The sequence below is a fragment of the Vulpes vulpes genome, chromosome 12 (genome assembly GCF_048418805.1).
Source record: "Vulpes vulpes isolate BD-2025 chromosome 12, VulVul3, whole genome shotgun sequence".
In the NCBI taxonomy this organism is placed as follows: Eukaryota; Metazoa; Chordata; class Mammalia; order Carnivora; family Canidae; genus Vulpes; species Vulpes vulpes.
The window spans coordinates 106,789,689-106,809,555 of NC_132791.1; the positions used below are offsets into that span (position 1 = coordinate 106,789,689).

Consider the following 19,867-nt stretch of genomic DNA (forward strand, 5'->3'; position numbering starts at 1 on the left):
TGTGTCAGTTTTCTTCTTTTAGAACTTTGAGCATATTATTCCACTCTCTTGTGGTCTGCAAAATTTCTGATGAAAAATCTGATAACTCCGGGAATTCCCTTGTACATGAAATTCTCTTTTTTCTTGCTGCTTTGAAAATTCTTTTTGTTTGATTTTTGGCTGATTATAATAGATCCTCTTTGGGTTCAATACATTTGGTGATATTTGAGCTTCACATACGTGGATATCTATATCTCTTCTTCAATTTGGGAAGTGTTCAGCTATTATTTCTTTAGATATACTTTCTGCCCCCCTTTCTCCTTTTCTTGGGACTCCAGTCATGCATGTATTGTTGCACTTAATGTATCCTATAAGTTCTGTAGTCTTTCTTCATTCTTTTTCATTTCTTTTTATTTTTGCTCTTCTGATTAGATAATTTCAAAATACTTGTCTTTAAGTTCATTGATTATTTCTTCTACTTGAGATTGAATCTGTTGTTGACATTCTCTATTGAATTTTTCAACGCAGTCATTATATTCTTTAGCTCTGTGCTTTCTAGGATTTTTTAAAAAATCATTTCTGCGTTTTATACTTCTCATTTTGTTCATGTAATGTTTTCCTAGGTTTCTTTAGTTTTGTATCTCTCTCTCTCTCTCTCTCTCTCTCTATTTACCTTTATGAGGAAGAAAAAAAAGAGACAAAGTGATGGTATTTCACAATACCAAAGATTTGGTATTTCACTAATTTTTTAAAAAGATTTTATTTATTTATTCATGAGAGACACAGAGAGAGAGGCAGAGACATAGGCAGAGGGAGAAGCAGGCTCACTACAGGGAGCCTGATGCGGGATTTGATCCCAGGACCCCAGGATTACAACCAGAGCCTAAGGCTCAACCACTGAGCCACCCAGGTGCCCCTCACTAAATTTCTTTAAGATGATTATTCTAAAAAAAAAAAAAAAAAAAGATTCTGAACTCTTTGTCTGTTACCTCCTAGATGTTTCTTTTTTAGGACCACTTATTAGATATTTATTCCTTAGGTGATGTCATGTTGCCCTGATTTGTCATGATCCTTATCTTCTTGCACTGGTGTTTGTTCATTTGAGGAAGTAGTTTCCTCTTCCAGGTTTTATAGGTTCTTTTGATAGGGAAAGACTTTGAAGAGTCACCCTAGCTTCTGAGTTTGAATGACTCAGCTGGTAGCATCTGTAGATAGGCGGTACTTGCTGCTGGGATCTCTGATGGGTGAGGTCCCTGCACAATTTTTGAGGTCAAGTGGCTCTGTTATCAGGTAGGATCCAGCATGGCTCTGTTATCAGGTAGGACCACTTGCTGGGCTGGATTGCAGAGATGCAGGCTGGGCTCAGTAATCATCCCTGGTCAGTTGTGGTCACAGTTTGCACTGAATAGCCAAGTCGTATCAGACTGGTGTTTGTATTCAGGTGGGTCTGCAGGCTGGGATTCAGTGATTGAGGAAGGCTGAAGGCTCTCTGTGCTTTTGGGAAGGGACACAGGCTGATCTGTGTAATGATAGATGGTATACACATCTTTTGCTCTATTTGGGCAGGATAACTGGTTGGATTTTCTACTGGTTAGAGTTTCTGGCTGTGCCTGATCAAGTTGTTCACTTGCTGGCCTCCCAGGCTGGGCAGGCCCACAGGCTGTGCCTTGCATCAGAGTGCAGCCTGGAGGCCAGACTTTGGAGTCTGGTAGTGTCACTGACTATTCTTTCTGATTGGATGGTCTGTTGATTGGGGGCTCCAATCAGCTGAAACTGATGATTGTATCTCCTGAGCTTACCTGGCCACCATTTTGTCTCTAGATCGGCAGAGCTTCAGGCGGGACTTTCTTATCAGGTGAGGTTGCTGGCAGGGACATGTGCTACCACCAATATCCATTGCCTGGTTGCTTTGTATCCCCATCCCCTTTCTTTGTTACTAGGTGGCCCCATGTGGTCTACTCCTGCCAGTTCCTTCAGTGTTCTCTGTGAGGCAAGACAGAGGTGAGCCTCCTGAAGTTCATTCCTCAGCATTAGGGAAGCTGGATATCTCTCTAGGGCTCTTTTTCACCCCCCCCCCCCCCCCCCACGCCAAAGAAAAGCCATAGCCGTAGGGAATCCCTTTTAGTGTGGTGCTGTGCTGGCCTGCGAAAGGGATGATAGTCAGAAAGGGATGATAGTCATCGTGAAACTATGCTTTCCCTTCTCATGTGAGTTTTCCCAGGTTTTGTCATCCAAGTGTTTGTGTTGGCCTCACCTCCCAAGTTCTAGAATTTCACAAAGATATTCTTGTGTGTTGATAGTTGCTTATCTCTGTTTCTGTGCAGGGGGTCTAGAGTCTGGGTTTTCTGATTCTTCCATCTTCTTGATGTCACTACTCATATAATCTCCTTATGTCTTTCTCTTTTTCCTTCAGGGATTTTCATAATGCATGTTTTGGTCTCTTGAAAATATCCTACTGGTTCCTGTGTAACATTTCACTTTTTAAAATTTCTTTTTCTTTTTGTTCTTTGGGTTATACAGGTTTCTCTTGTTTTCTGAAACTTTCCTTTATACTCCTTGGCTTTGATGAAGACCTATGTTAGTACAGTAGTGGCTAATTTCATAAGTGTGAAAATCATTTTTTGATCTCTTTCAATTGGCAAAAACAGGTATTAACTAATAGAGGTCTTTCATAAAAGTAAGGTGGCATAATGCAGACTTTTGGAAAGCAGAGGATACTCTTCACTTTATACCATTTTGCCTTTTAAAGGTTTCAGAGGAATGCTCTACTTTTGGAGAGTGGGGGAAACCCGTATTTTGACTTATCTTTGAGTCGGCTGATTCTTCTTCTTTCTCAAGTCCGCTGTTGATCCCTTTAGTGAATTTTTAGTTATAGTACTTAGATCCCTTTAGTAAGAGTTTTTAGTCATTCCTCAAATTTGTTTTTTGTTCCCTTTTTTACTTCCTTTCTCATCATTGATATTTTCATTTATTTATACATTGTTTTTCAGGTTTCGTTTTTAGTTCTTTTTGCTCTTTGAGCGTGTTTTATAAAGTACATTTAAGATCTGTTAAGGCCTATATTGGTGTCTCAGGGATAGCTTCTACTGGTTTATAGCTTTTTTTTCCCTTGTGAATGGCCTATAACATGCATTCCTGTTTCTTTGTATAGTTTGTGAGTTTTGTTGTTGTTGCATAGTGGACATTTGGATGTTACAAAGTGGTAACTGTGGAAATCAGATTCTGTCCCTGACCACAGGTTTGCTGGTTTTGATCCTGAGGGTTGCAGCCTCTGTTTTTAGTGACTTTTCCAGAAAGTTTTTGAAAAGATTGTGTTCCATGTCCTATGTGCTCACTGACGTCTCTTCTTTTACTTGTGTTCAGATAGTGTTTTGTCAGGGAATTCCTTGAATGCCAAGAACTAAAAATAAAAAATAAAGAAAATAAATAATAAGTGAGTCTTTGCACATTTCCTTTGTGCTGAAGCACGCATTCAGCAATTAACCAGGCTCTTTACAGCTCTGTCTTAGGTTGGAGAGTGGAGGTGAAATAAGGAAATCCTTATGTCTGGTGTGCATGTATGCTACCCTGAATGTAATCATGGCTTTCTCAATACCCCAGCTTACACAGACATGTTTGAATACTCTCATTTCCCAAGGAACTTCTCTCCTCACCTCTTTCTCCTGGCTGTTAAACTGTCTATGTCTTAAGTATAGTCTTGCTTTAGGTGACTGAAGCCTTTTAGTTCACTTTACAGTATTTTAGCAATGCTGTTTTTTTAAAATCCCTGAATGAGTTCCAAGTTAGGTGAAAAAGAGACATGTCCCTTGTGTCAACTCTTCATGTAGTTGCCAGACAGATCAGAACAGACAGCTACAAGAATTTGCTAATGATGCTAAGAGTTTGCTACTCTTTCTGGACCCAGGGAAGAAGGTCCACCTTGGGAACTAGAGCTGCTACCTGCAGGAGTGCTGCTGAGATGGGAAGGCATGGGGCCATGGCAGGGAAAGATACCACAAAGCTTTTCTGCAAGTTATAAGTTGGTTTTTTCCTTGATTCAGTGTTCTCATGGTGATTGTAAACCTTCTGCCGTATTCTAGATTACTGAGAAAATTGATTCTGAGAGTTTTTGCTTGTTTTCTCATGTGTCTGTGAAGGGAATGGAGTTTGGAGTTGCCTACTCCACCATTTTATTGATACCACCTGACCATCCTTCTTTGCTGTGAGGCCCTCCAGTCTTTTTGCCCATTTTGAAGGAGTTTCTTCTCTCTGTCCTCATTCTCCTCTCTGCCCTAGTTCTGATTAAGAAGGTTGATTTTATTTCTAGTCTTTATTTCTTCTGTGGTTACTGACATTTTAAAATAATATACTCTTCCTTACGGTTTGGATATCCAGTAGTTGTTTTGTACCCCCTCCATTGAGGGGAATTAAAACTTGGTGAGGTATCTAAAGATCTCTTTGTGCTTTACTGCTCAGCCACTAGTTTTCTGAATTGAGGAAAAGCATGCTCTTTCTCTCTCTCTTCTTTACTGCCTGGCTGCTAGTTGTCTTTTTTCTCCAGTCCTATCCTCAAGCTTCTGTGCCAAACGAGAGCTCTCTTCTGTCTCCCCTACTGCGGATGCGGACCATGGCATAGAGCTCTCTCTGAAGCCCTGGTTTGCCTCCATGGTGTTTCTCAGGGCTTTTCTGTGCCTCCTCCAGCCTTCAGTTTTTGAATATCTTGAATGCCTCAAAGACCCTCTCTGAGCTTTCTTGCTGTGCTCCCCGTCCACAGCAGTTAGCTGCATGTGCTGAGGAGGCTCCACACCCTTCACAAGTTCACCTCACTCCGTGCTCCTGCTCTTCCCCCAGCCTTTGGTGCACTGATCTGGGGTTGGGTAGGCGTTGACTCTTTGCTACAAGGTTTTCCTTGGAATTTTCGTTCATCACTCCAGTCCACATGCAGTCTTCAAGGTTTGGCTAGTTTCTCCTTACCCGGTCTAGTATAGATTCTTTATCTTCCTGCACCTTAACCAGGCTTCTGAGCATGTCCATGAGTCTCTTCTGCCTCATCAATGTCTTGTCACCTTCCTTTTTTAGTTCATTTAGGTTTTTTCTTACCCCTAATTCTTTTGTTGAAAGTATGGTTTTATAGTTAAATCTGGCTTACTTGGGCTGGTTTGAAAATGAATGATCATTACCTTGTGAACTTCTACTTAATACCAGAGTGTTGGACAGCCCCGGTGGCCCAGTGGTTTGGCGCCGCCTTCGGCCTGGGGTGTGTTCCTAGAGACCTGGGATCGAGTCCCATGTTGGGCTCCCTGCATGGAGCCTGCTTCTCCCTCTGCCTGTGTCTCTGCCTCTCCCTCTCTCTCTCTGTGTCTGTCATGAGTAAATAAGTAAAATCTTAAAAAAAAAAAAAACTCAACTTCCTAGTTAGTGGAAAACCCCAACTCTAGTATACTAGACTGAATCAACTTCAATTAAAAAAAAAAAACCAGAGTGTTTTTAAAAGTACTTTAGTGATACTGCTCTCAAAAATAGAGGATGTGTCTATCTTTTCTTTTTTTATAATATTAACTATAATGATAAGTAACATTAAGTACTTATGAGTAGTAGGCATCTTGGTGAACGCTTTAAATGCATTATCTCATTTGCTACTCACAAACTGCAGAATAGGTGTTGTTAATCATTTTCATTTTCCCGATGAGAGATTAAGTAGGTAGGTCAATATTCTACAGCTAGTTAGTGACACTTTTGAACTCAGGGCTGTCTGTCTCTAGAGCAGAGTTTGCAAATTTACAACCTTAGATGGGACAAATATGTAATATAAATGCAGGAAGAGAATAGTGTATGTTAAAATAACAAAGCAAACAGCATGAAGAATGATAGTTACCATTCAGCTGAGATCCTGGTGCCAAAGTCTTGGAGAGTGCATGCCTCATTTAAAGGGTTTGGTCACTTTTCAGTTCCAGCCATTCTTATGTGAGAATACAGGTCCAATAATTTAGATTTTCTGATTTTTCAATAGAAGCTAGAAATCTGCGTTTTCAATATGAAGCAACTCAGTTTCTAAATTGTAGCTTCTTGTTCAAGTAAAAATAAAATAAAACCTGATGTGTAGATATACATAATAAGTCTGAAGTGACACATGTGTGCAGTGCCCACCTGTTCTCTGGGAAGCCAGTTTCCAATATCTTCCAATAGAGCATGAGCTCTCCTTTAACTAGTTGGTCGTGCTGTCTCTCAGAGCCTGCCCACAAATGTGCTAAATAAATTAGGGGAGTGAAGACCTGCTCTTGAATGAAGGTATTTCATTTACTACTCTTATGCAGTTTGTGCTACTTTAAACTACAAAGAAAATTCTTAGAAACATATTTTTTTAAAACATCCTGAATTCTTTATCTTCCATAAGCAATAGAGTTCCCTTGAAAGGCATAACTTACAGTGAGTTGATGTGAGGGTTCAAGTATTACTGAATGCCTAGTTTATTCTTACTCATTAATCATGACTTTCTCTTCTCTCTCTTTTTTTTTTTTGACGTAGCTGTCCCTTTCAGAAGAACAGAATGAAGTAACGAAAAATGGCTGTGAATCTAAAGAGCTGGTCTACCTCGTGCACATTGCTTGTCAGGTAATTTTGTGGATGCATAGATTCCTTTTAATGCATTTTGTATGGCATCTAATAGAATTCACAGAAAGATACTTGTATGATATTGAAATGAAATTGGACTGTGCATAACTATTGTTAAGAAAGTAAATGGAGTCCTTTAAAAAAGAGTTATGTGTTCATACAAAATTGATGGAATGCACAGTTTAGCATTGTTACTTGCCTCTCTTATCTCTGCAAGTTTAGAAAGTTTTTAAGGCTTTAGACATTTGTGGATGAATAACAGTGACTATGGTAACACAGATGTTTCGTTTCATTCTTTCTCCCTGTCATATTGGCAATTCTGCATGTACTCAGAATTGAAGCAATTAATAGAATAAGTCCTGCAGATATTTAATTTACAAACTTAAAACTCTTCTTGTAAGAGTAAAGGAAATACACCGTTTATTTGATGACAAAGATTAAATTAATCAGTTACTCATCATCTATTAGAGTGAAAGGGCAAACGTAGTTTCAGTTTTCTCTGCCTGAGATGCTCACTTTTCTACCAGGAAGGAAGCCTCACTATACAGTATGTAGCCTGTGTATGTGTGTATATATTGTAGAAGGAGTCTGTTTCTTGACTCTTAGTTTTAGAATTTTTGTGAGGATAATTACCGGGACTTCTCTTAATGAGATTTGAAGTAGGTCATTTGTAGCTTATTTCCTCCACCAAGTAAGTAGTTTAGCTCCTTGGCTTACTTCACTTTCATTAGGCCTTATGTCTAGTTTAGAATTAGTGATTGTAAAGTAATTGTTTTTGCAAAAAGTTTTCTTTTGTACAAAGCTTTTAGTTTTCCTTGGGAAAGGGGCATTTGTGTTTTTTGTTTTTTTTTTCCCCTCAAAAACTATTATTCCTGTACCTGAAGTTAAAAATTACATAATCTTGAGAGGTCTAATGCTTACCTCATATAGGAAATACCTGAGTTCTTAGTCTTAGTGATTTTTTTTTAAAAAAAAACAACCTTTCAGACTTAAATGCTTTTATTTCTAGGTATCAGAATATGAGATTGGAAATTGAATTTAGCTTGTATAAAAATAAGATGGCCAAAATTTCATATTGTTAATAGAAAGTAGGCAGCTCTGAATCACTGTTTCATGTCATGTTTTGTAAAATACTTCTATTTTGTGACTTAATTTTTAAGAGAAAATATCACGTGTGTTTTGGTGAACCATTGTTTATGCATAGATATAAATCATATCTTCTTTATCCAGAGTACTTGATTGGCATGTCAGTAATGAATTTATTAATCCCTCTGTAACCTACCATCTTTTAGCATCTGTCCTTCTCACCATTAATATCCTCATGATCTGACAATGTGAACAGTTTTATTCTCATAAGCAAAACATAATGTTACAAACACTTGTGCTATTTTCTTAAGTGACCTTCAAAAGATAAGCATGGTATTTTGGAACTATATGTCAGAATGTATAATTGTCACTTGGTTATGCTTCCATGAATTAGTGACCTAACTAGTTAGGCTATTTTCTGGTTGCAAGTATCTTGTCAATCTGCGTAAAGAATTTTAGACAACTTAATATACTATTCATTATACCAAAGTGTAAGTTACTGCAATATAATAATGTCATTACACTTCTTTGAAGGACTGTAAGTGATCAGTGATGCATCCCTATGGCTTACTTTCTGTATTCTTGCCAAATGTGTCAGCCATAAATCATATTAAGTGGCAATCACATATTATTTAATAACTAATATTATAGAGACTCATAATCACACCCTCTCATATGCCAATGAGGAAATTGAGGCCCAAATTACTGATGTGGCTTTTCTAAGTTATATGAAATCTTAGCAAGATTTACAACTAGAGACTTCAGTTTTCTGATTGCCAGTTTTTCCTGCATCTCAGTGGAATTCACAATCTCGAATAGATTTAAGAGATTACTTAGTCTTCAGATAATGTATGATCACCATTACATACTGATGTAATTTGTTCCAGAAACTGTTTTTTTCATAATTGCATATTTTCACTAATTTCTAATTTTTAAAGTACACCTGAAATTCTTTTTATTTAACCCATTTAAATAAGAACTCTTGTTCTTTAATCTTAGAAAATGGCCAGTTAAACAACTGTGATTTTTTTTTTTCCACCTTTTTGGAAGTTAACTAATACTGATTGTTTTAGGTCTTATCTTTGAATCTTTTAATTGTGCTTTTGCCTCTACCCTTTCAAGTTTTTATTTTTTGTTAAATTGTGAATTCAGAAATGTAAACCATATCTTTCATACTGAAATGATTCATATTTAGTAGGCATTTTGATTATCTGTTTCTAGTACACAGATACTGTGACATGCAGTATAGCATTTAATTCTTTCAACAACTGTGTGAGGTAAATAGTCTGTTTTTCATTTTATAGCTGATGAACCTAAGACTCAAGAATGTTAATAACTTGCCCAAAGTCGTAAAATTAAAGAGAAAGACTAGGATTTGAACATCAGTCTAGTGGGTTTTTTTCCCCACTCTTCTTCTGTCATTTTCTAATAGGATTTATAGTTGATTAGCTGCTCTGAAATCTGCTAAGCATATCATAAATATTAATAATTCTAGAAATGTGTTGAGAATGACAGTCAAGTTTCTTTTTTTAATTTTTTAATTTTTATTTTTTTGATACGTTTCTTTGCATGACTTTAATGGAGAGTCTAGATATCATTCAGATGTACTTATTTTAAGGCATCAATGTGTATTTTTTTCTGATTTAAAAGTGTGGATTTATGGGTTTTTAGGCCAACAATACTTATATAAATTTTGGAAACTATGGGAAATGGAGAAAAAAGAAAATTGCCATAATACTACTACCCTGGGATTGCCTATTTACAGTTTTGTATACTTTTCCTTTGTTTTACATAGTTATATTTTATAATTGAATACAGAGGTACATATATAATTTTACATAACTTCTTAAAAAAAGATTTTTTATTTATTCATGAGAGACACACAGACAAAGGCAGAGACATAGGCAAAGGGAGAAGCAGGCTCCATGCAGGGATCCCGACTTGGGACTTGATACTGGGACTCCAGGATCATGCCCTGAACCTAAGGCAGATGCTCAACTGCTGAGCCACCCAGGCACCCCAACTTTTTATTTATAAAGCATTCCTCCATGTTATTATAATCTCTCTGTAGACATTAATTAATTAATTTACTGTAGTTGACATACAATACTGTATTTCGTTTTCATTGTAGGTGTACCAGCATAGTGATTTGACATTCACATGCAGTACAAAATGATCACCATAATAAGTGTAGTTACCAATTGTCAACAAACATAATTGTGACAAAATTATTGACTGTATTCTTCATGTTGCATTTTATGTCCCTGTGACTTACTTATTTTATAACTGGAAGTTTGTACATCTGAATCTCCTTCACTTATTACATGCATCCCCCATCTGTCTCCCCTCTGGCAGTTACCTGTTTGTTCTTTGTATTTTTTAGTCTGTTCCTGCTTTGTTGTTAGTTCATTTGTTTTATTTTTTAGAGTCCACATTTAAATGTAACGATAAGGTGTTTGTCTTTCTATGTCTGACTTATTTCACTTAGCATAACAGGCTCTAGGTTTGTCTATCTGTGTTGTCATAAATGGCAAGATCCCATTCGTTTTTAATGGCTGAGTGATAATCCATGTACCTGTGTTCCATAACTTCTTTACTTGCATCTGTCAATGAACACTTAGGTTGCTTCCATATCACACCTATTGTAAATGATGCTGCAGTGAACATAGTGATGCATACAACATCTCTTTGAATTAGTGCTTTGTTTTATTTGGATAAATAGCCAGATGAGGAATTGCTGCATCATATGGTATTTCTGTTATTAAACTTTAGAGGAATCCCCATGTTATTTTTTTTACAGTGTTTCCACCAATTTACATGCCCACCAGCACTACATGGGGATTTCCTTTTCTTTGTATCCTTGGCAACAATTATTATTTCTTGTCTTTTTGATACTATCCATTCTGACAGGTGGGATTAACATCTCAGTGTGGATTTGATTTGTATATCCCTGTGGTCAGCAATATTGAATATTTTTTCATGTGTCTCATGGCCATCTGTATGTGTTTGGAAAAATGTTTATTCAGGTCCTGTTCCATGCTCATGTTTTAAATGAGATTGTTTTTCTGTGTGTATGTGTGTTGGATTTTTGAGTTCTTTATATATTTTGGATATTAACCCCTTGTTTGATATATCACTTATAGATTTAGGAGGTTGCCTTTTCATTTTGTTGATGGTTTCCTTCTTTGGACAAAAACTTTTTAGTGTGCCATATTCTCAATTTTTTATATTTGTTTTTGTTGCCCTTGTCTGAGGAGACAGATTCAAAAAAATATTGCTAAGACTGATGTCAAAGAGTTTATTGCCTGTGTTTTCTCTTAGAACTTTTATGGTTTCAGGTCTTACATTTAGGTCTTGAGTCTATTTTGAGTTTATTTTCGTATACGGTATAAAGAAGTGGTCCAGTTTCATTCTTTTGCATGTAGCTGTCCAGTTTTCCAAACACCGTTTATTGAAATGACTGTCTTTTCCCTGTTTTATATTTTTGGCTCCTTTGTCATAGGTTAATTGACCATATAAGCATAGGTTTGTTTCTGGGCTTTATACTCTGTTCTGTCTCTTTTTGTACCAATACTGTACTGTCTTGATTATGATAGCTTGAAATTGTAGTTTGAAATCTAGAAGCATGATACCTCCAGCTTTCTGGAGGTTCTTCCTCAAGGATGTTTTAGCTGGGATTTTTGTGGTTGCATACAAATCTTAGAATTTTTTAAGTTCTATGAAAAATACTATTGATATTTTGATAGGGATTGCATTGAATTTATAGATTGCTTTGGGTAGTATGGACATTTAAACAGTATTAAATCTTCCAGTCATAAGCATGGTATATCTTTATATTTATTTGCATCAACTGTACTTTCTTTCATTGATGTCTTATAGTTTTCAGAGTACAGGTGTTTCACCTCCTTGGTTAAATTTATTTCTAGATGTTTTATTATTTTTGATGTAATTGTACATGTGATTATTTTTTTTAAAGATTTTATTTATTTATTTTTGAGAGACAGAGAGAGAGAGGCAGATACACAGGCAGAGGGAGAAGCAGGCTCTGTGCAGGAAGCCTGATGTGGGACTTGATCCCGGGTCTCCAGGATCAGGCCCTGGGCTGAAGGCAGTGCTAAACTGTTAAGTCACCAGGGCTGCCCTGTACATGTGATTATTAATTTCTCTTTCTGCCAGCTTGTTATTACTATATAGAAATGAAACCAATTTCTTTTTTTTTTAAAGATTGTATTTATTTATTCGTGAGAGACAGAGAGAGAGAGAGAGGCAGAGACACAGGCAGATGGAGAAGCAGGCTCCGTGCAGGGAGCCTGACATGGGACTCAATCCCAGGTCTCCAGGATCAGGCCCTGGGCTGAAGGCGGCGCTAAACCGCTGAGCTACCTGGGCTTCCCGAAACCAATTTCTTTATATTAATTTTGTATCTGCAACTTTAGCGAATTCATTAATTATTTCTAATAGTTTTTTCTGTGAAATCTTTGAGTACCATGTTATCTGCAAATACTGAGTTTGACTTCTTCCTTCCATTTACATTCCCTTTATCTCTTTTTCTTGTCTGATTGCTGTGGCAAGGACTTCCAGTACTTTGTTGAATAAAAGTGGTGAAATTATATTCTTGATTTGTTCCTAATATTAAAGGAAAAGCTTTCAGTTTTTTTTTTTTACCATTGAGTATATTATTATTTGTAGGAGTGTAATATATGCCCTTTATTATTTTGAGATATGCTTCCTCTATTCCCACTTTGTTCAGAGTTTTTTTTAAATCATGAATGGATATTGAATTTTATCAAATACTTTTTCTGCATCTATTGAAATGATCATGATTTTTTAAGTCTTCATTTTTTTTAAGTCTTCATTTTGTTAATGTGGTGCATGATGTTAATTGATTTGTGAATATTGAACCATCTTTGCATTCCTGTCAAATCCCATTTGATCGTGGTGTATGATCCTTATAGTGTACTGTTGAATTTGGTTTTCTAATATTTTATTGAGGATTTTTGCATTTAGATTCATTAGGGATATTGGTTTTTAATTTTCTTTCATGGCGGTGTGTTTGTCTGGTTTTGGTATCACGGTAATGCTAGTCATAGAATGAATTTGGAAGCATTCCTTCTTCTTCCAATTTTTGGAGACAAATTGACAAGTCTAGATATTCAGTCTTCTTTACATTTTTTTTCAAATTCACCTGTGAAGCCATTTGGCCCTGGACTTTTGTTTGTTGGGAGTTTTTAAAATACTGATTGAATTTCATTACATAATTGGTCTGTTCAGATACTCTGTTTCTTCTTGATTAAGAAACAACATCAGGCAGCCTGGGTGACTCAGTGGTTTAGCACCACCTTCAGCCCAGGACATGATCCTGGGGACTTAGGATCGAGTCCCACTTCAGGCTCCCTGCATGGAGCCTGCTTCTCTGTCTGCTTGTGGTCACTACCTCTTTCTGTCTCTCTCTGTGTCTCTCATGAATAAATACATAAAATCTTTTAAAAAAATAAAAAGAAGAAACAACATCTGGAAGATTTATTTTATAGAATATTTTATGTTTCTAGGAATCTATCCATTTTTTGGTAGGTTGTCTAATTTGTTAATGTGTAATTATAGTAGTCTAATAATTTTTTGTATTTTTGGGGTGTAAGTTGTAACTTCTTTTCTTTCATTTCTGATTTTATTTTCTTGACTCTTCTCTTTTTTTTCTTGATTAGTCTGCTTAAAGAGTTTTTGTTTGTTTTTCTTTATGTTATTTTTTAAAGTAATCTCTGTACCCAGTGTGGGGATCAAATTTATAACCCTAAGATCAGGAGTTACAGGCTCCACCAGCTGAGTCAGCCAGTTGAAACCCTTTCAACATTTCTTGTAATGTTAGTTTAGTGTTGAACTTTTAAAATTTTTGCTTGTATGGGAAACTCTCCTTCAATTCTGAATGAAAACTTTGCTGGTAGAATGTTCTTGTAGGTTTTTTCCTTTGCATCCTGAATATATGATGCCACTTCTTTCTGATCTGAAAACTTGCTGCTGAAAAATCAGCTGATGGTCATATGGGTGGTCCTTATACTCACTATTGGATTTTCTCTTGTTTCTTTTAGGGTTCTCTCTTTATATCTTTAATTTTCAACATTTAAATGTTGTCTCTTAGCATGGTTCTTTTGGGTTCATCTTGTTTTCAAATGTTCCCCCATTATTTTTCTTTCTGTTCTTTAAGTAAACAAACTGGAAAAAAGTAATATTGTAGAATAAAGAGATTGGTCTTAATGAAGAAACACTATTGTGTCATGATCTTGATCTGAATGATAATACTTTATCTTTTCTGAAAGTCATACTAATTTTTCCTCTGCTTCTGCCTTACTTTTTAGAAAACATAATGTATTTATTTTGAGTTTAATGAAAAATAATAAACATTCTAGGAGATTTGGTCATATGTCAAAGAATATACTAAAATAACTTTTACTGTCTTAAGTGTGGAACATTCAGTAATTTTAAGAAGTCCAAAACGAGATAAACTCTCACAGTAATTGAGCCTCACTACATAGAATAAATCATTTGTAAGTGCAGTGTCAGTGGTAGTGAGTCTTGATGCCATCCAGTGTTCCACTGTTTGTTTCTTTAGCAAGTAAGCAAACATCAGCTTTCAAGTGTTATTTTTAAGATGGCGCATTTAAACCCAGCTGTTAGAAGAATTTATTCTAACATATGCCCCAATAAAAATCCTTTATGATCTTTCCTTGCTGTAAATACAGGTTTGTTGGTATAAGAAATTGCTGCCTAATAAAGTACTTAATAAAGCATGTACTATTTTACTGTTTCATTGTAAACTTTAGACCAGTTAAAATGAATGGTGTTATTGTATTTGGATTGTATTAATAACTACCTTTGTATTTTAACAAGAATTCATCATTATATAATAGTTTATTTTTTTGAGGATCAAGTTTTTCATAAATATTTACAGTACTCTGAAAGCTCCTTTATGTCCTGGTAGGTGGAGTAAACAGTTGGTTTTAGGGGAATGCTTTCCTGCCTCAAAATATCTCCTGCTTTAAATTCCACCATCAGAAATGCATTCCTTGGTATTAAATATCTGCTCCACTTATTCCACTTAGAAAATGCGGTTACTAAGGGGTGGAGTTGACTATTCACATTTGTAGAGCATCTGTGTATGAACAAAATATGTAGATAGATTGTAAACATCTAAATCTTGTAACTCTTTTGTGAAATGTGTTACTATTTTCATTTTATTTGTGAGTAAACTGTTGCTGATAGATGTTAAGTAACGTACATAAAGTCCTCTATCTAGGATAAGGCCCAGCTGCAATTAAATCAGTTCATTCTATTTTCAGATCATTCTCTTTTTGCTGAACTTCATCATACCATTAAAGAGAGAATTTGTTAATTTTTTTTCAGTTAACTTTCCCATGATAAAGGGACTTCCAAGGACATGGGTGAGGACTGTTCTTCTCAGAAAGAAGAGCACATACATCTAGAATTTGTCTCTTTTCATTCCTGTTATTACTAAGCTAGCCCAAGATGCTGGATTTTGTTGGAATATTATGATTAGCATATGTCTTTGCATCCTGTAATCAGTTACAACCATTTACACTGCTAGAGTGATGTAAAATGTAAGTTGAAAATGTTAACACTCTTCAAAAGATTTTTGCTGTCTTTAGAGCTAAACCCAAACTGCTAACCAGGACCTGTGAGGGTCCCACCTCATCTGGACCTTGCCTACCTCTTCTGCATCATGTCATGACAGCCTGCTCATTCCTATGTTCTGGTCACACCAGCTTTCATTCAGTTTTTAAAAGGCTAAATTCTTTCCTAATACAAAGTATTGAACATTGCTTAGCTTATAACTCTGTTCACACTGTGCACTTGCTGTGTCCGGTGCCTTCTCTGTTTTCAGGATAGAGTTCAGGTATCCCCTCCTTAGAAGGGCTTTTCCTGACTACTTTCCCTGGAGTAGGTTCTTGTTGATCTCCTCACAGAACAAAGTTATCATTATTTTACTTACACATATCTATTTACTTTAAAAAGTATTTGTTTTTTTACACTAATTCAAAAAAATATACACACCTCTATGTTTATTGCAGCCTATTTATCTTGGCCAAGATGTGGAATCAACCTAAGCAGCCATTGATACATGAATAAAGATATGGCATATCACACTGTGTATCACACAATGGAATATTATTCACCCACAAAAAGGAGCTCTTGCTACTTGTGACAACATGGATGGGACCTAGAGGGTATTATGCTAAAAGAAATAAGACAGAGAAAGACAAATACCATTGGTTTCACTTATATTTGGGAAAACAACAGAATGGAAATAGACTCATAAATGCAAAGAACAAACTGATGTTTGACAGAGCAGAGGTGGTTGGCAAGATGGGCAAAATAGGTGAAGGGAATTAGGTAGTACACACTTACAGTTATAAAATAAAGTATGGAATGGGGTAACATTGCATGATGATGGGCGGTAACTACACTTATCATGGTAAGCATTTTGTAATATATAGAATTATTGAAGCACTATGTTGTGCCCTGAAAATAGCATCACATTCCATTTCAACAATACTTCAGTAACACTTGTTTTTCTCACTAGAAATAAATTCTGAGAAGTTGGAGATTTGTTGGTTCTCTCTTGTATCTCTAATGCTTATTCCAGTGCTTGTACTATGTAGGTGCTCAGTGATGAGAGAAAGAAAAACACATTTTTGTCTTAGAAATTTGATCCTATGTACATTAGAGATTTCTTTTTCTCTCATCCTTCATTTTGCAGCCTTATCAAGAATTAGGAATATTTTGTTACTGATTGGATAGCAAGTTACTTGGTGGTAATAATTATTAAGGTTAGAAATTAGCAATAAATTAAGATTTAAGCAGATATACCTAATGAGTTTTTTATATTGTTTTTGTTTCATTATTTATAAAATAAGTGGATTTATACAGTATTCTATTAATATTCTATACAATATTCTATTAATATTAATATTATTAATATTCTAATAATTTGTAGTTGATCTTTGAACATTGTTTAAGTAGCATGGTTCCACTCATATGTAGATTTTTTTTGATACAGTACATTACTGTAAATGTATTTTCTCTTCCTTAAGATTTTCTTAATAACACTTTTTCCCTTCTACCTTGCTTTAAAAATATGGTGAAAAAAACCACAGTACATAATATAACATACAAAATCTGTTTATTGACTATTTATGTTTTTGGCATGGCTTCCAGTCAAGAGTAAGCCATTAGAAGTTATTCTTTGGAGGAGCAAAACTTATATGTGGATTTTTGATTGTGCAGTGAGAATTTAACAGTTTTGGATGATTTGCAAATTATATTAAGGTTTTCTTCTTCTTTTTTTTTTTTTTCATTTATTTATGATAGTCACACACACACAGAGAGAGAGAGAGGCAGAGACACAGGCAGAGGGAGAAGCGGGCTCCATGCACCGGGAGCCCGACGTGGGATTTGATCCTGGGTCTCCAGGATCGCGCCCTGGGCCAAAGGCAGGCGCTAAACCACTGCACCACCCAGGGATCCCTTTCATTTCGTGAATGATAATCCATATAAAAGAACAGACTTACTGGTACAAGAACATTTTTAAAAAGTATTGCTGATCATGAGGAAATGAATTTTGAAATCCAGTCTACCATTTACTTTTCAAAGCTTTTTTGCATTTTTGTGGTTGGTTGTTATTTATTACCTTGAATAAGACTGCTTAGATGGAAGAAAACATGATTTATTTTTAAGAATTAGTGTATTTTTTAGAGTAGTCATAGGTTCATAGCAAACTATAGTGGAAAGTGCAGGGCTCCTATATGCCTCTTATCCCCACATGCTCAACCTTGTCCACTGTGGACATCTTTCCCCAACATGGTACATTTGTTATGATTGATGAACCTACACTGACGTACCTTTGCAGCAAGGGTTTACTAATGGGGTTGTACTTTCAATGGGTTTGGACAAATTTAAAATTATATGTACCTACCATTATGGTATCATACATAATAGTTCACTGCCCTGAAAATTCTCTCTATTCTTTTTATCTTTCGCTTCTCCCTACCCAGTGGCAACCACAGATATTTTTACTGTCTTTATAGTTTTACCTTTTCAAAATATCATATAGTTCAAATTATATGGTATGGAGCCTTTTCAGTAATATGCATTTAAGTTTCCTCCATGTCTTCTGAAGGCTTCTTTCTTTTTAGTGCCAAATAATTTCCATTGTCTGATTGTACAATGGTTTATATATCCATTCACCAGCTGAAGGACATCTTAGTTGCTTCCAAATTTCAGCAATTATGGATAAAGTTACTACAAACATTCATGTGCAGGTTTTGTGTGAACATAACTTTTAGCTCATTTGGATAAACACCAAGGAGTCCAATTGCTGGAACCTGTGGTAAGGTGTGTTTATAGTTTTATAAGAAACTGACAAACTGGGGCGCCTGGGTGGCTCCATCAGTTAAGCATCTGCCTTCAGTTCAGATCATGATCTCAGAATCCTGGGATCCAGCCCCGCATCAGGCTCTCTGCTCAGCAGGGTGTCTGCTTCTCCCTCTCCCTCTGTCTCTCTCCCCAGCTTGTGCTCTCTCTCTCTCTTTCTCAAATAAATACAATCTCAAAAAAAAAAAAAAAAAAAAAAAAAAGCCTGACAAGCTATTTTCCAAAGAGGGTTTACCATTTTGTATTCCTACTAGCAATGAAAAAAATTTCTTGTTACTTCACATCTTTGTCAGCATTTGGTTTTAACAGTTCTGGATTTTTGCTGTTCTAATAGGTGTGTATTAGCATCTCCTTTTAATTTGCATTTCCCTGATGACACATAAGTGGAGCATCTTTTCATATACTTATTTATCATTTGTGTATCATTTTGGTAAGCTGTGTGTTAGGATCTTTGTACCATTTTTAAATCAGTTGTTTGTTTTCTTATTGTTCATTTTTAAGAGTTCTTTGTATATTTTGGATAATATCCCTTTATCAGATATATCTTTTGCCAGTATTTTCATTCAAGTGTATTACTTGTCTCTTCATTTTCTTATAGTGTCTTGACACAGCAAAAAATTTTAACTTTAGTGAAGTCCAGCTCATTAATTCTTGTTTTTATTTTTTATTTTTATTTTTATTTTTATTTTTTTAAAGTTTTATTTATTTATGAGTCACAGAGAGAGAGAGAGAGGCAGAAACATAGGCAGAGGGAGAAGCAGGCTTCATGCACCAGGAGCCTGATGTGGGATTCGATCCCGGGTCTCCAGGATCGCGCCCGGGGCCAAAGGCAGGCGCCAAACCGCTGCGCCACCCAGGGATCCCAGTTCTTGTTTTTATTGATTGTGCCTCTAGTATTGTATCTAAAAAGTCCATCACTAAACCTAAGATCATCTGTATTTTTCCTATGTTATTTTCTATGAGTTTTATAATTTTGCATTTTATGTTAAGGTCTGTGATCCATTTTGAGTGATTTTGTGAAAGCTGTTAAGGCCTATGTCTAGATATATTTTTGCCCTGTAGATTTTGCCAGTTTTTCCAGCACTATTTGTTGAAAAGACTGTCTTTTTTTTATTATTATTAAAAAGACTGTTTTTTTTATCCATTGTATTATCTTCTCTCTTTTGTCAAAGATTGGTTGACAGTATTTAGGTAGGTCTATTTCTGGGCTCCCTATTTTGTTCCATTGGTGTTTTATTTATTTATTTATTTGCCAATACCACATGTTTTGATTGTTGTAGTTTTATGATAAATCTTGAAGTCACTTATTGTCATTCTTCCAACTTTGTTCTTCTCTGTTGATATTGTATTAGCTATTCTGGGTCTTTTGTCTCTCTCTATAAACCTGAGAAACAGTTTGTTGATACTGACAAAAATAACTTGCTTTGGTTTTGATTGGCATAGCACTGTGGATCTAGATCAGATTGGGGAAAGTTGACATCTTGACAATATTGTGTTTTCCTATCCATGAACATGGTATATCTCTCAAATTTTTTAGTTGTTTCTTCCTACCAGAGTCTTGTCGTTTTCCTCATACATACATAGTTTTTTAGACTTGTCCTTAGATACTTATTTTTTAGAGGAGGGTGTTGATCTAAATGCTGTTGTGTTTTTAATTTCAAATTGAACTTACTCATTGTTGGTGCCTAGGAAGCAATTGACTTTTATATATTAATTTTGTATTCTGCTATTTTGGTATAATCACTTAGTAGTTCCAGGAGGTTTTTAG

General features: G+C 35.7%; 1 protein-coding gene across 23 annotated transcripts in view; it reads left to right on the top strand.

Moving 5' to 3' along the window:
* The window catches only part of ARHGAP32 (Rho GTPase activating protein 32), a 322,644-nt gene that overhangs the window by 203,828 nt on the left and 98,949 nt on the right, over positions 1-19,867 (top strand). For all 23 annotated transcript variants that reach the window (XM_072729366.1, XM_072729354.1, XM_072729363.1 and 20 more), the window contains one exon: positions 6,484-6,570. In XM_072729366.1, coding sequence (XP_072585467.1) covers positions 6,484-6,570 — 87 coding nt within the window. The remainder of the gene's footprint in view (positions 1-6,483; positions 6,571-19,867) is intronic.